This window comes from Pyxicephalus adspersus, chromosome 5 (assembly GCF_032062135.1).
Source record: "Pyxicephalus adspersus chromosome 5, UCB_Pads_2.0, whole genome shotgun sequence".
NCBI lineage: Eukaryota > Metazoa > Chordata > Amphibia > Anura > Pyxicephalidae > Pyxicephalus > Pyxicephalus adspersus.
In genome coordinates, this window is record NC_092862.1 from 19699001 (window position 1) to 19713886 (window position 14886).

General features: G+C 37.5%; 1 protein-coding gene across 2 annotated transcripts in view; it reads left to right on the plus strand.

The window, feature by feature from the left end:
- Positions 1–14886, plus strand: part of DPYS (dihydropyrimidinase) — a 37392-nt gene that overhangs the window by 19273 nt on the left and 3233 nt on the right. For both annotated transcript variants that reach the window (XM_072410749.1, XM_072410748.1), the window contains exons 5-7: positions 2585–2741; positions 6294–6435; positions 8649–8791. In XM_072410749.1, the coding sequence (XP_072266850.1) occupies positions 2585–2741; positions 6294–6435; positions 8649–8791 (442 nt within the window). The remainder of the gene's footprint in view (positions 1–2584; positions 2742–6293; positions 6436–8648; positions 8792–14886) is intronic.

Below are 14886 nucleotides of genomic sequence, written 5' to 3' on the forward strand. Positions count from 1 at the left end.
ATTGCATCATTTAACAAATGTCCATCACAGGTTTGCTTATAATAGTTATTGTCTTTACAATTGTTACATTAATCTTTGCAACAATGTTATTACCATTAGACAAAACTCTGCTTGGAGTGGTATTGAGTAGCTCTGACCATTTACAATTGAGAATCATCCAGTAGATGGCACTGTTGGGGAGATTCAAGAAATACCGATTATTATTTTCAATTATCTTAACGATCGTTATTGCTCAGTGATTTGAGCTTTAGGTATCATATTTATTACACAATATTTTGGGCTTCTAGATCTGTCACCACGTTTTCTTTTTAAATATTGCCATTTAGAAAATCCTCATTAAACATGGCCTAGATAAAAAAGCAAGACCGGCTTTAATGACAACACCCTCCATCCCCAAAATATTCCTATTTATAATTTTAAATTAAAAAACAAAGAAGTGCCCCAGTGCTATCTGATGGGTTGAAATACTGCACAGGAAAACAAGGGTTTTCTGACAAGACCAATAAATATTTTTTACACTTATTACACTGTATTTATATAGCGCCAACATAGTACTCACTGCTGTACAGTCCATAGTCATGTCACTAACTGGACATCACTACCCGTCTTAGAAGATTCCAGTGGAAGTCAGAGCATGTAAAATCTCACAGGAAGATAATTTTGCAATAGAATGGACTATGTTCTCACATGATTTTGCCTGCTCTGCCTTCCATAGGAATCAGCTAGGAAGGATGGTGACATTAGATATCATTGTAAGGACATTGGCATCATGGCCAAAAATGCAGAAGATTGGGGTAAGGTTAAATATAATTTTACTATTTCTAAGAAACTTTTTTACCTGCAGGTGATTTAAGAAGGTGTTGGGGGGTAGCGCGAATGTAAGTGGACATAGAAGATCCGTTATAAGTGTCAATCTTGGATTTCAGTCCTTAAGGTTGGAGCTCCATCCAGATACTTTCGACAAAGTCATACAATGGGGCCAAGGAGCAGGAAACACTATGAGCCAAATGTTTGTGAACAGCTGGTGATATCACTTACCTATATATTAGCGAATACCCTTCAAAATGTTCAGGTGTTTTTATTGAAGGGTATTGGTGAACTCATAGAAAGAAATGTTTTTCCAACCTTTTGGTACCAGTTTGTGGAAGGCCCTTTGACATGGGTTTGGTGTTGAAATAATGAGAAGGTGAGTTTTAGGAATAGAGAAAAGACACGGAGTGTTTTTTTATAAAACAATAAACTTTATTTCAATCGAAAATATTCTAAAACTAGACAGAGATGACCTATGCTGGTGCCTAGTGCTAACGAAAACTAAGCTAGGTAACAGGTAAGCGTATGGTGCAAGTAGTTATGGTCCTGTTCAGACAGCAATAGTTTTGTTTCCCACCCGACCCATTTCGCCTCATAACGCTTCGTCAGGGGTTTGTTGGGGAGACTTGGTAGTATTGCTGAAATCTTTTTCTGTGGAGGCCAGTTGTTCTCATACTACTTGTGAAGTGATTCAGTTATAAAAGCTGTAGTGCTTAGAAAAAGCAAAATAAGCGCTAGTCCTATGGTTAGGACTAGAACATCCTTTGTAAGGCTCTTTAAGGGCATTTGGGTGATGATTCTGCTATCAATAGAGATGTCTATTTTCTGGATACATAAGTCGCAGGATCAATCAATGCAGGTATCCTAGATAAGGTTGGTACAGGCAGTACCCCTGTCCTATTAGGATTTGGTTCCAGGATAAGTTTCCCTGCTGATCCTTGGTTATGAAATAGCCTTGACCCCTTTTACTTTGCATTTTATTTCATGCCAGTGGTGCTCAGTAAATATCCAGCATGGTGACCTTATAAATGCCTATTGGCCGAAAATTCACAACTTCCCACAGACACCAAAATCTTGTGGGGGGCCTTCCCAGAATAGAGTTTGTATAGCTGCAATGGGAGGTCAACTCAAAATCAGCCATAGTTTTGGAATGAAATTTCCAACAAGCTTATCAAGGTGTGATGGTCAAGGGTCCGCCAACTTTACCCCATACCAACTAATCAGACTTTAGCTGTTGGTTTCTGCATGTGTCACAGCTTTTTTTATAGACAATTTGTATTTTATCCATTCTCAGAAAACTTTGGTGCCATGTTGGACCGCATAGCCATCAGTCTAAAACATCACTGATGAAGAATTTTAAGAAGAGGCCATTGCTACTTTGATTATCAACATAGAAGAATATATAATTTTTGCTCAGTAATCATCATTTTATCGAGATGTTCCACGTGTATAGCCAGATATTTCTTTCTATATTTTAAACAGCACACAGCTATACGGCCCAGGTCTCTGGTGTCCTGAAAGGCTTCATTAACTCGAGGAGGCTCACTCTTTGGGGATACTTGTCAGTTGAAGATTTATTGTGCGCTGGAAACAAAGCTGCATTTTCAGCATTAAGCGTTGAGCATTATGAGTTTTTTTTCTACTTTTTGTCACCATGGGAGTAAATGCTGACATTTCTTTTCAAATTTCATTTTAATATTAGGAAAGGTAGAAGTGGGATACTGGCGTAGCACGTATGCAGAGAGGATTAACTATTTGTTTGCATTTCACACAGGTAAGGTAGTATTTGGAGAACCAATTGCTGCTGGTCTTGGCACAGACGGTACAAATTACTGGCACACAGATTGGTGTCACGCTGCAGCTCATGTGATGGGACCTCCACTTCGGCCAGATCCAACTACACCAAAATATCTCATGCAGTTGCTGGCAAAGTAAGTATGAGGAGGACCAGATATCTGGCATTTAATCATTTATAGGTTTTACACTGTATGAGTATATTTAAATATATATATATATATATATATATATATATATATAAGCAATCCAAAGGTGAAAGCAGCCCGAATGCATTTTTCATAGGATAACAGGAGAGTTCTGTATGTCACTTTTATCCTCTGAATGTGTAAGAGTTCAAACTGCAGCACACTCAAGGTATTTATTCTAAAATTTTCAGCAAACAATGTAGCAGCCAATTTTTTTGCAATCTGTGAGCTAATAAAAGCATGGTGTGCTCAAAAAAATACTGCCTGTCCAAAAAAATCTCCCCGGGCCTGTAGGGTCAGTGTCATGGTATGGGGTTGCTTCAGATGGTCAGGTCTAGGTTCAGCAATAATATTTGAACAGAAGATTAGGTCAGCTGATTACGTGAATATACCGAATAACCAGGTTTTTTCAACACTGGATTCTTTTCTTCCCTGATGGCACATATTCTAAGATCACAATGCCAGGATTCATTAAGCTCAATTTCTAAAAAAAAAAAAGAGGGGTTCAGGGAGTATGTGATATCACACATAGATTGGTCACGCTAAGAGTCCAGAGCTTGACTATTGAGAATTTTTATGTTGCGCTAGAGAAATCTTTACACAGCAGTCCAATTATATGTCATCATCAATACTTGGAGAAAAATTAATGGAATTTTTGCTGGAAATAAATGTGGTGACATTGCCTAAGTGTATTTAAAATATATTATTGCAAATGTGTGCCATAATCAAAGCTCAGGTGATCCATGGAAATATAGAGCATGATTTTATTAAAGCTGTACAAGACTGGAGAGAGTACACTTTCGTCAATGAAGCTAGGTGATACAGCAAACTTGGAATGGATTTCCTAAAAGTCATTTGCTATTTGATAGCCAACGTTTTCAGTCCTGGATCAGATCCATTCCAGGTTTGCTGGATCACCCAGCCTCACTGATGAAAGTGTATTCTCTCCAGCCTTGGAGAGCTTTAGTAAATCAGGCCCATAGACTGAACAGGCAGTGTATACAGGTATTCCAGTGTCCTGAAAACTAGCATCTTCCTGTGTCTGAATTGCTTTCCTTTCCCTGGAGAAACTAAAAACAGCCCTGAAACAACTCAGAATTTTAATAAACTGAGAGACAAATAAAAGGCATCCTTTTAAATACATATGATGTCATGTTTTTACAGAAGATTTTGAGCTAATTCAATGGATCATCTGTAAATATATTGTAGCTGCTCCAAAAATGTATACATTTGTGGAAAACAACAGCTTGAAGGCAACAAAATGCAGTCTTTGACATATAGTAAAACACTAAGGTTTGAATTAATTAAAACTGTTTTATAAATATTATTGTGAATTTAATTATTTTTCACCCCATTTTGAAATCTACATGAAGGATATAAAATGCTCTAGAGTATTAGAGCAGCGGTGGTCCACAGAAAAATTTGGACATTATTTGCATTTTTAAGTTTTATAAGTAATAAAACAAAAATAATAATCTTATATTCTGAAAGGTTGGCGATCCCTGCATTAGGGAGTACAAGAGTATGGCCAGCAAGAGGTTTAGGCTAAACAGGGTACAGTGGTAACATAACCACCCAAAATACAAATAAACTTTATTAAGGGGTAGCTAATCAGGAAGGTAATGTCCATAGCTCTAAAGAATTGCTAAATGTCTACAAACAAAACACCGCACAGTATCAGCTAGCTCTTGAGTGTGAAGTGTTGTGCACATTCGATGATGTTGTCACAGAGGAGAATATATTACATTATGAATATACACCGTTCTGATCTTCTTCCAGGGAGCTCGGCCTAATGGAACAGGAGCTCCTGGAAAACATCCAGCCTGTAAGTGCTGAGAAGCACATAACCTCCATCTTTACAGAAAACCCTGAGCTAATAAAAAGCAAAGGGATTTTGTTTTAATAAATAAATCTAATTAAAAATTTCACCTGTGTACCCAAAAAATGTGTTTGCTCCCTGAACTACATCTTTTTCTTCAGAAGATATTTGTTGTTTTGCAATATGAATTAGGAGCTGCTGAAGTGGAAGTGCAGGGACAATATATAAATCCTTATGGGAATATTAAGGGATGAAATGAAAAGTTTTTCTAAATTTGGGGCAAAGTCTACCTAAAACTAATAGTAGGGAGTAGGGTTAGGGGATTAGAAGTGGATGACTTGGGTTTGCTAGCCTTTTTCGTTTTTCTGTTTCTTAAAATATCACTAAGTTTATGAACGCTTCCTTTTACCTTAAGGGCACAAGAGAACCATCAGACATTGTAGTGAGGGGCAGATTGAACTTGGCTTGATGTTTGAAGTTAAATACCATTACCAAATCCAAGTGGCTTTAGTTCAACTTAGATGAATTAAGTATTATCTTCAGCATTACTAAATAAGTCCCGCTAAGTGTGACTACTAATGCTAATGCAACTATTGATATTCAGTATCCATAAAAGATAATGAGCCTGATTTATTAAAAGTCTCCTTAAAAGGCTAAAAGATTTATTAAAAGGCTGGAGAAAATACACTTTCTGAAGTGAAGCTGAGTGATCCAGAAAACATTGAATGGATTTCTTAAAATCATTTGCTATTTGTTAGTTAATGTTTTGAATCCTGGACCAGGTCCATTCCAGGTTTGCTGGAAACACTTCTGAAAGTGTATTCTCTCCAGCCTTGGGGAGCTTTCATAAATCGGGGCCAATGGGCAATAACATGGTTGCTTTGTTATGGAACGGGTTCAAATAACGGCCAGGGCACCATCTGCATGGAGTTTGTAGGTTCTCCCCGTGTTGGCACGGTTTTCCTCTGGTACTCCGGTTTCCTCCCGCATTCCAAAAACATGCAGTTACGTTAATTGACTTCTTCCCAAATTTGACCTTGGACTGTATTTAGGAAATCATTATGGTTTCTCATGTTATTTGAGGCTATTGCAGATACAACCACAGTTTATCTGTTTCTCTGCTTTAAATCATTTGCAAAAAGTAAGATTTGACAGTTTAACTTTCATGATTTATTAAAAGAAGTTTATGTACAATATGCAGGTTTTATAAGTTATATGCAGACATCTAAAATAACACTCTGTAAAAGACTGGTGGAATGAATAATCTGATTCCAGCCAATCATTAATCAGGTTTTCATTGTTCCAATTGATGAGTCCGGTTTAAACTGACTTTTTATTGGAGACTGTTGATGTATGATGTAGGGGAATAAAAACATATTTAAATATAAAATGTACTGTACTGCATAAGATGTTGGCACTTTATAAATAAAGTGTGTAAATATATATATATATATATATAAAATATATTATTCATAATATTTTTTTATTGATATGTTCCTATTGATGAACTGGAACATGTTGCCTTAGGGTACTGATTATTATTATTCAATGATCTGTGTATTAAATGAGACTGTTGATATATGATGTAGGGAAAATGTTGGTGCTTTAAAAAATTAAATATATTAAAATATATATATCACATACAAGTCTTCCTAACCAATGTGTCTACCATTGTTTCTCAGTGATGACCTGAGTGTTACAGGAACAGATAACTGTACATTTAACACAAACCAAAAAGCTCTTGGAAAAGACGATTTCACCAAGATCCCGAATGGAGTGAATGGGGTGGAGGACAGAATGTCCGTTGTCTGGGAGAAAGGAGTGGTAAGGCATGAATATATATATATATATATATATATATATATATAGTAATGTAGAGCAGTGATCCCATCCTTGCCCTGCTTATAGCTAGTTATTTGGCACATTGGAGTCTGACCAGTGAAATATATCCCTTTCCTAAAGCAGGGCTGTCAAACTCTGGTCCTTGGGGGCCACAAACAAGCCACGATTTACCATATGACCATATACCATACACAGCATGTTCTGAATCTTTGTGGCTAGATTTACATATGCAGTTTTTACATGAAATACTAATACTAATTAATGTGTGAGTATCCTGGCCCTAGGGGGTTGGAGTTAGACAACAATTTCCTATTGGACCTTTGTATTTCATGGATGTACCAGGTTTTATGAGAACATGGAGCTGCCAGGTAACTCTCAAATTGCTCCTCTGCTTTGCAGATAATATGGTAGTAAAGGGAACATATTTTATTTTTAAACCAAAACTTATTACGAAACAAAAATAACTATATTACGTCCATGTCACTATACAAATATGACATCTGGCAATGCTCACTTGATGTAAAAATAACAAGCTCCCATATGTTCTTCCAGCTTCACTCAATTACACATGTTATACATACTGAACCTGACTTATTAAACCTCTAAAAGTCTGGAGAAGAACCTAGGTGATCCAGAAAACCTGAAACAAATTTCCTTCAAAAATCATTTGCTATAATTTGGTTTATTTATTTTATAGCTGAACCAGATTCCAGGTTTGCTGGATCATCCAGGTTCCCAGATGATAGTGTATGGAGGGCTTTCTTAAATCAGACCCACTGCGAATGCAATCAGAAAACTTGGACCCCCATCTTCCCCACCCCACCTGAATTATTGCTCCAGATAAGTGACAAAGTAGTGAAGATAGAGAAAGAGGAGAACATCATAAAACCTTGTTAAAAAAGAGTTGGAGAGCCAAATACAGAATAATCTGTCAGTATGTATCATGTGAATGGACCATTCTCCTCTTTGTCATACACTTATCTCTACCTCCATGGGATTCACAACGGAGAATGTAATGGGTGTTTCATCATTTGTCACATGCTGCTGTTACAATTTGTCATTTGTGCTTACAAAGCTGTCCCACTTATTGTCCAATATAGAAAGTTATAAAAATAGTTTTTAGTAACTCAGGAAACTCTGCAACAATTTTACCTCATGACATTCAGATCTACGTAAACACATAATATAATGCTTTCTGTAGATACAATTCTCATCTTTATAAAAGTTGAAAAAAGTATGAATCTCTAAAAAAGATAACCCAGTTCTGCCTGCATACTTGCCGGTAGTGTCTGTATAATTGACAAATCCATATTCTATCTGCTAGAAGAGAGGGAGGAGGTGTTGTCTCTAATTTAAATCATACTACAAACTGTGTAATCTAATCTTTTCTGCTCAGTTAACGTTCTGTATAGTAAGGCAGTGATATGATCTGGGGAACCTGTGGAGGCAGTGTTATGATTCGGGGTACCTGTGTGGGCAGTTATATTATCTGGGGTGCCTGTGCAGGCATTTATATGATCTAGGTGTCTGTGGGGGCAGTGTTAATTATCTGGGGTACCTATTGGGTTGGTGATATGACCTGGGGTGCCTGTGGGGGCAGTATTATGTTCTAAGGTACCTGTGGAGGCAGTATTATGATCTTGGGTGCCTGTGGGGGCAGTGTTATAATCTGGGGTGCCTGTGGAGGCAGTGTTATGATCTGGGGTGCCTGTGGGGACATTTATATGATCTGGGGTATCTGTGGGGGCAGTGGTATAATCTGGGTTGCCTGTGGGGGCAGTGTTATGATCTGGGGTGCCCATGTAGGCAGTGCTATGATGTGGGGTGCCCATGTAGGCAGTGCTATGATGTGGGGTGCCCATGTAGGCAGTTTTATGATGTGGGGTGCCCATGTAGGCAGTGTTATGATGTGGGGTTGCTTTAGGTGGTCAGGTCTTGGTTCAGCAATGTTATGTTCCCAAAAGTGAGGTCAGCTGACTACTTCATTTGCTCAATGACCAGGTTTCTCTGTCCATGGTTTTTTTCTTCTCTCATGGCATGGGCATATTCCAAAATGACAATTCCCGGATTCATCACAAAATATGGTTTAGAGTGGACTACAGACTACAGGAAAACTGTTGCTTTACACTTGTTTATAAAGCTCATTATCAGCATTATTGTTATTGTTATCTTACACCTGATGCTCTGTTTTCCAGCACAGTGGTATTATGGATGAGAATCGGTTTGTTGCTGTCACAAGCTCCAATGCTGCAAGAATCTTTAACATTTATCCAAGAAAGGGGAAGATTGCCATAGGCTCTGATGCCGATATTGTTATCTGGGATCCAGAGGCTACAAGGTATGATTTCCTGTTTTACTTTTGGATTTTAGAACGTTTTTTTTTTTAATAAAAATTAAATTAAACTGCATTGCAAGATTACATTTATATTTATAGTTAGGATATAGTTTTTAATTCTTAAAGGATCTGACTTGTTCTGTAGAACAATTGTCCAATGGGACATGCAAATGCAGCTCTGGGAACTCGATATAATTTCCTCGATCTTCCGATGGTTTCACGAAATCCGTTCGACGAAATTTCATGGAACTATTTGAAGTTCGAGGAAATTTTCATCCCTAGTACAGATATGACATGTGCAGTTGTTCAAGTAGGGAATTGGACCATTGCTGATTAGCATTGGGGATATATAAACCTGGTGGTAGACATTAACACTTGGTAGTTGCAGTACTAATTTGCAGTACAAGTGCAATAAACTTCTGGAATCACCTGACATCTCTTACTCTAAAAGAATATTCTTTATTTACCATTTTGACCAGAACAGAATCTCTGATAGTTCCTTAGGTGGAGGGATGGTAGATTTCATGGTAAACAAAAAGGGAGCACGCCTTAAATGTTTAATTGTTGTAATTTACTTCAGTACTACATACCATACACCATCCAGGACTTCTCATGTTGGATCAGTAAGGTGTGGCCCTATTTTTTGTTTTATTTTTATATTCATTGATGTCTACAATTACAAACCACATAAGGAGTTCTAATAACCAGCAATCCTTGCTTATGTTTTATTTTAAAGAAGAAAGATGGACAGCTTTTATTCTAAAAACTAGACAGTCTCTCCAAGTAAGAAATATTTGTAAACTAATGACAAGGCAGAGCTGATTTTCTGAATAGCCAATATATATAGATAAGTGTTTTTTGGAAAAAATGTTTTTAGGAAAGTGTTTGGGTAATTTCTAAACAAGTGAAATCTTAGCATTTAGTTCCATATAGGGAATGTTTTCCCATTGCAGCATAACAAATTGCCAGTATTCCCAGCACAACTAGAGAGGAATGGAGCAGAAAAAGGAAATAAGACTACCCTCATACTACCCAAGGTTTCAAACGTTTGCCTAAGGGATCCAAATCTAGAGATTTTTCACCAAACTAATTTTTTTAAACAGGATTTTTAAATCTAGATGGATTTCCTAACCGATCTGAGTGGATCCAAACTGCTTAGACTTCTAGTCCCAAATGAGACTGACAAAGAATGGGCAAACTGTTTCTATCCCCATTTTTTCTCCCAGCCTTGCTGTGGTTTGTATGGCTTGTTAGTGTGATTCTAAAACTATCAAGCTTCACAAGACTGTTGGCCGATAGAGGCCGGAAGGATAAATTCAGCCCTCCGAATAGAAGCAGTCACTCCCTTCCATAGTATAGAGGACCATCCAAGACAAGGCGCTAACAGGTGATACCTTCAGTTAGCTTATTTCATAAAAGGCACTCATTTCACAATATTTCAACACAAAACCTGAACTGTAATAAAAGTTTGCAGTTTGAATATTTTCAGCCATTATATCACCTAATGTTCCTGCTTTTAATGACTAACACGGATCAACACTCTGCTACTATATATTGGGGTGTAAACATTTACCGCTTGACCCTTTCTCTAGATCTAAAAATGAACTTAGAAAATGAGAATGAAACAGTAAGTACATTACTTTTTATGCTCTGCAAGCCACAAAAATCCAATTCATGCCAGGACCTAATCCACTTAAACAAAGTGCCATGTTAAGTCAACAAAATGTCAGCAAAGCATAAATTCTGAATTATTAGAGCAAAGAATATTTTCAAGATGAAATGAGCCCACTATGAGTACTCCAATTAGACAATTTGAGAAAGCTCAGCAAAGAACTGGGGATGGCTTCCAGGTGGCCATTCCAAAATGCTTGATGTCAGCATCATTAGAGTCTATGGAAGATATATGGTGTCCTGTAGAAGACTGTCTGTACTGCAGTCTTGGAAAAGCAGACTTGCTAATGAGCAAAAATTATTTGACACTGAAGGAAAAATGTTGGCGTCCAAAGTGCTAATCTGTCAAGTGATTTAAGAAGAACTCTACTGAACAGTACACTGCAGACAAAAGCTAATAGGCAAGCTATAGGAATGAGGTGTAAATTCCCCCACCTACTAGATTGTAAGCTCTTCAGGGCAGGGTCCTCTCCTCCTGTATCACTGTCTGTATTAGTCTCTCATTTGCAACCCCTATTTATTGTACAGCTCTGCGTAACATGTTGGCGCTATATAAATCCTGTTTATTAATAATACTAATAATAATAAAAACAATAATAAGGTCCTTACTATACCAGTGTAATAATTAGACGGGGAGGAACCACTTTTCTCTAATTTTCTCTTGGCAGAACTCTCTGCTCAGGCTGCAGGCTATCCTACTAACTACATCTGCCTCTTTCTGTCTGATGCATGGGTTCTGGTTATACTAACAGAGCCAAGCAAACCTTTCTGTGCAGGCCACTAACCATAGGCCACTAATGGAAGGAAGTGCCCCTTGCCCATGCATCCACATATAGGTTTATCTGAAACTCCTCCAGCTTTGGTATATTGGAGTATTGAGATGGCTCTCAGTCAACATGGATAGAGCATGGGAAAAGCCACCTCTGTACCCCAGATTATTCCAAACTAGAAACTACTTCTCCTTCCACTTAAATAAACGTCAGAGCACCAGTCATGATCAAACAATAATGTCTACACTGAAATCCAGATTCTTTACTTGAACTCTGGATTTTCCATCATCTTGAAATTTCTTCTCCAATAGAGAGTCTGTACTTACCAAGACTGGAGAAGATAGACTATCATGGGAGTACCTGGGTGATCCAGCACAGGAAGGGATGGATTTCTTTTTATTATTTGGAAAATGTTTCCAATTCTGGACTAGAACATCTCTAGGTTCGTTGGATAATACAGGTTCACCTATAATCTTGTCCAGTCTTGGAGAGCTTTAATAAATCAAGCCCACCGAATTTTAGTATTTTATTCACTAGGATGTGAAACTCCCAAGGAACATCAGGTATCACTCCAACCTGCGTAATCTTTAAAAATCTTCATGTGTAGCTGACAGTCACCAAATTCAACCAATTCACTGCTTAATAAACAGACCCCTGTTACCATCAACACCAACAGAAAACACATGAGGTTCTGATGCAGCTTTCTCTAAATGCTTACATATGTATCGGTGTTCAGTTTTACAGATCAAAGGATAAATACGTATAACTGTGACCTTCATTTCCACTTCAACATTGAAGGGATTATGGGGGTAATCATATTAGCTCCCTTCATCATTATTTTACGAACCTTGGTATCTGGATTTAATAATATTTGCAGCAGTCGTTGTATTACACAACATTTATTTTTGGGAATGTTTCTAATATATATACTTAAAAAATAATAGATTTTATAACAAATGTGAATAATTGTTTTATAAATATAGGAATAACAGGATAGATCTTTTTGTGTTTGCAGGATAGCTTCACTAAAGATTCTGTAAATGTTACCAAGACCTGGATTTATCATTGAAGGATGGAAAATTCAGATGAACAGCAAATGCTGGTGCAATATATATATAGAGATGTAGATTATGGGAAGGAAAATCTGACATACTGAAGATGAGCTTTCTCACTTCACATCAGTAATTACAGAGGATTAGCACAGGATGTTTTTACATGACAATAATGATCATTATGCTATCCTGCCAATGATGTTGGTGATTTAAATATTTAAATGACTGGAAGGAAAGACAGCTGCGAGGCAGCAGCACTGCTTGCCAGTCAATGTGACAAGGAAAAGATTATTGGCAGAAAGCAGCCAGAAAAATTCTGCAGTAAATAATAAGAAGGAAACTAGAAAGATTTTGGATGTATACCATTTAAATAGAGGAGAACTCTTCACCCAGGCTGGGGGATTTAATATAAAGGACATATAGCTGGCACAACCTGGCATTTGCCATTTTTTCCTGTGTAGCCAATCCTTGGTATTATCCATGGGATCAATATTCTTTAAAGAGGAACTCTTCTGTGGTCTGGTGTTCTCTTTGCTATCAATGTGTGTGGTGTCATCATGCCAAGATGAACAGACTCATAGAAAGTAGGTTGTAGATGCCTATGAGCTTGGCAACCAATGTCTATTGATGCAGGGGTAAACAAGAAAAAAAATTTGATAAACCTAAACAGGGTCTGGAAAAAGAGTATTTTTGGTACATAATCATAGCATGATAAAACTCAGAGTGTCAAAACATAAAGGTCTCTAGTTTACATTGAGACATTAATTGTCAAATTCCAGTGTGCAGTCATTCAGATATTAGCAGACAGTTACATGAGTGTCTATTAATATAAAAATCCAAATCCATCCTAAAACTCTAACGCATTTCACATTACGATTTGGATAGAACTGAAGTTTAGCCTTTAGGTTTTGACACCCTGAGATGTATAATGCTATGATTATTTTACCAAAAATCCTCTTTCCAGATAGACCATGTTCAGGTTTATCTAATTTTATTCTTCTTTTCTGTACAAGGGGTTGGTTACTTCTTTTTAAGACATATGAGAGGACTCCCTTCCCCCTTCGCATTTTCCCTTTTTTATGTTGAAACCCTGATGAAGTGGTATGTCAAGTGGCGGAGATTGCAGATGATTTCTATATTGTCCTGAGTTGGTCAGCCCATTAAATTTGAGCCGAGCTTGTTCATGCTAATAAACTCTCTAAGAACACCAAAATTATATCATAGGACCCGTAGGTAACTCTTGCACAATTTGGTGTGAATGTGCATTCATATACAATCAGAAAGAGATATAACTCCTTAAAACTGAATGGGAAATATGCAAAGAGATATGTTCTTTTCGAACCAAGAAAAACAGAGAAAGGTTACAGTTTGCCATATATACACCTTAAACTGTCTTTGATCCTGAGGGACTGTCCCAGGATTTAAACTGCAGATCCAGACAATGTCCCTTTTACTCAGAACTCCTCTGTTATCTGTTTGTTTATACATGCACAAAAATTAATTTCCCTCTGCCAAGTTGATTGGTTGCCTCCCCAATCAGGCCTTCCTTTGCCAACCGTTATACCCAAAACTTGCCCCAATGACTCTTGTCATGCTTGTGTGGGGTAAATGGCAGACAGATGAACTCCTAGGGGTGGATCAGTTTGTAACCCATCAGATACTGGTGGGAATCATGCAAAATGCCAACGAGAAGTAGTTTCTGCTTAAGCTGAGCATACCAACTTATTAGGAGCCAAGGCTGTCAGAAATTATTGGTATGTAAATCTTGACATGTATGTAGCCTTCAAAGGCTGATTTTATCAAAGTTTTGTCTTTTAACTGCCCCTCAAGGACTGACGTTAAAATCTCCTACTACATATACACACATGCACTATTTTATCTTGGGGGTCATCCATGAAAAAAGCATGATAGGCACAAGGAAGGAACCTTTTTTCTAGGGTATAAAGGTAAAGTCCTGCTGTAAACCAATACTAAGTAATGATGAGAACAGAAGCTGTAATCTTCCAAGAGGCTGCACAGTAAAGAAAAACATGCTTGCTGCATTTTAAATGAAAGCTTGTTATGGGGGCTCTCACTAGCTGCTTGTGACAGATTCGGCATGACTGCTAAACCAGCAGAAAGCGATTGGTTGTGACAGATGGTGGGGAGGTTATTTTTGAACCTGACTGTTTTGCAGTGTAGGTAAAATGTACGCCGTGCTCTTCTAGTGGAGATCCATGTGTTTATATGCTTTGGACATGTGATTACAGAATGACTGGTTATTTTGTTAATGCTGAACTCCAGGCAGATAGAAAAGACACAAATGAAAGCAGCTCCGTATTCATTAATATTTTAATATGTGTGTTTTCTTTTTAATGCAAGATGTGCAAGTGCCTTACTTTTACTTGGTATCAGCTTCTTGCACGACAGCACAGCTCAGATTGATGGAAAGTGAAGCAGAACAATAAACAATTCAGATGTGTTAGAGTGTAATAAACATTCTGATAGGAAAAGAGAACGGATAGAGAGAGAAGCTCATCAGTCTACTGCTTTTTCTTTAAAGAGGAATTAAACTTAAAACAAAAAAAATCACCATTACCTGCACTTCTGCAGATCCCTCGATCCC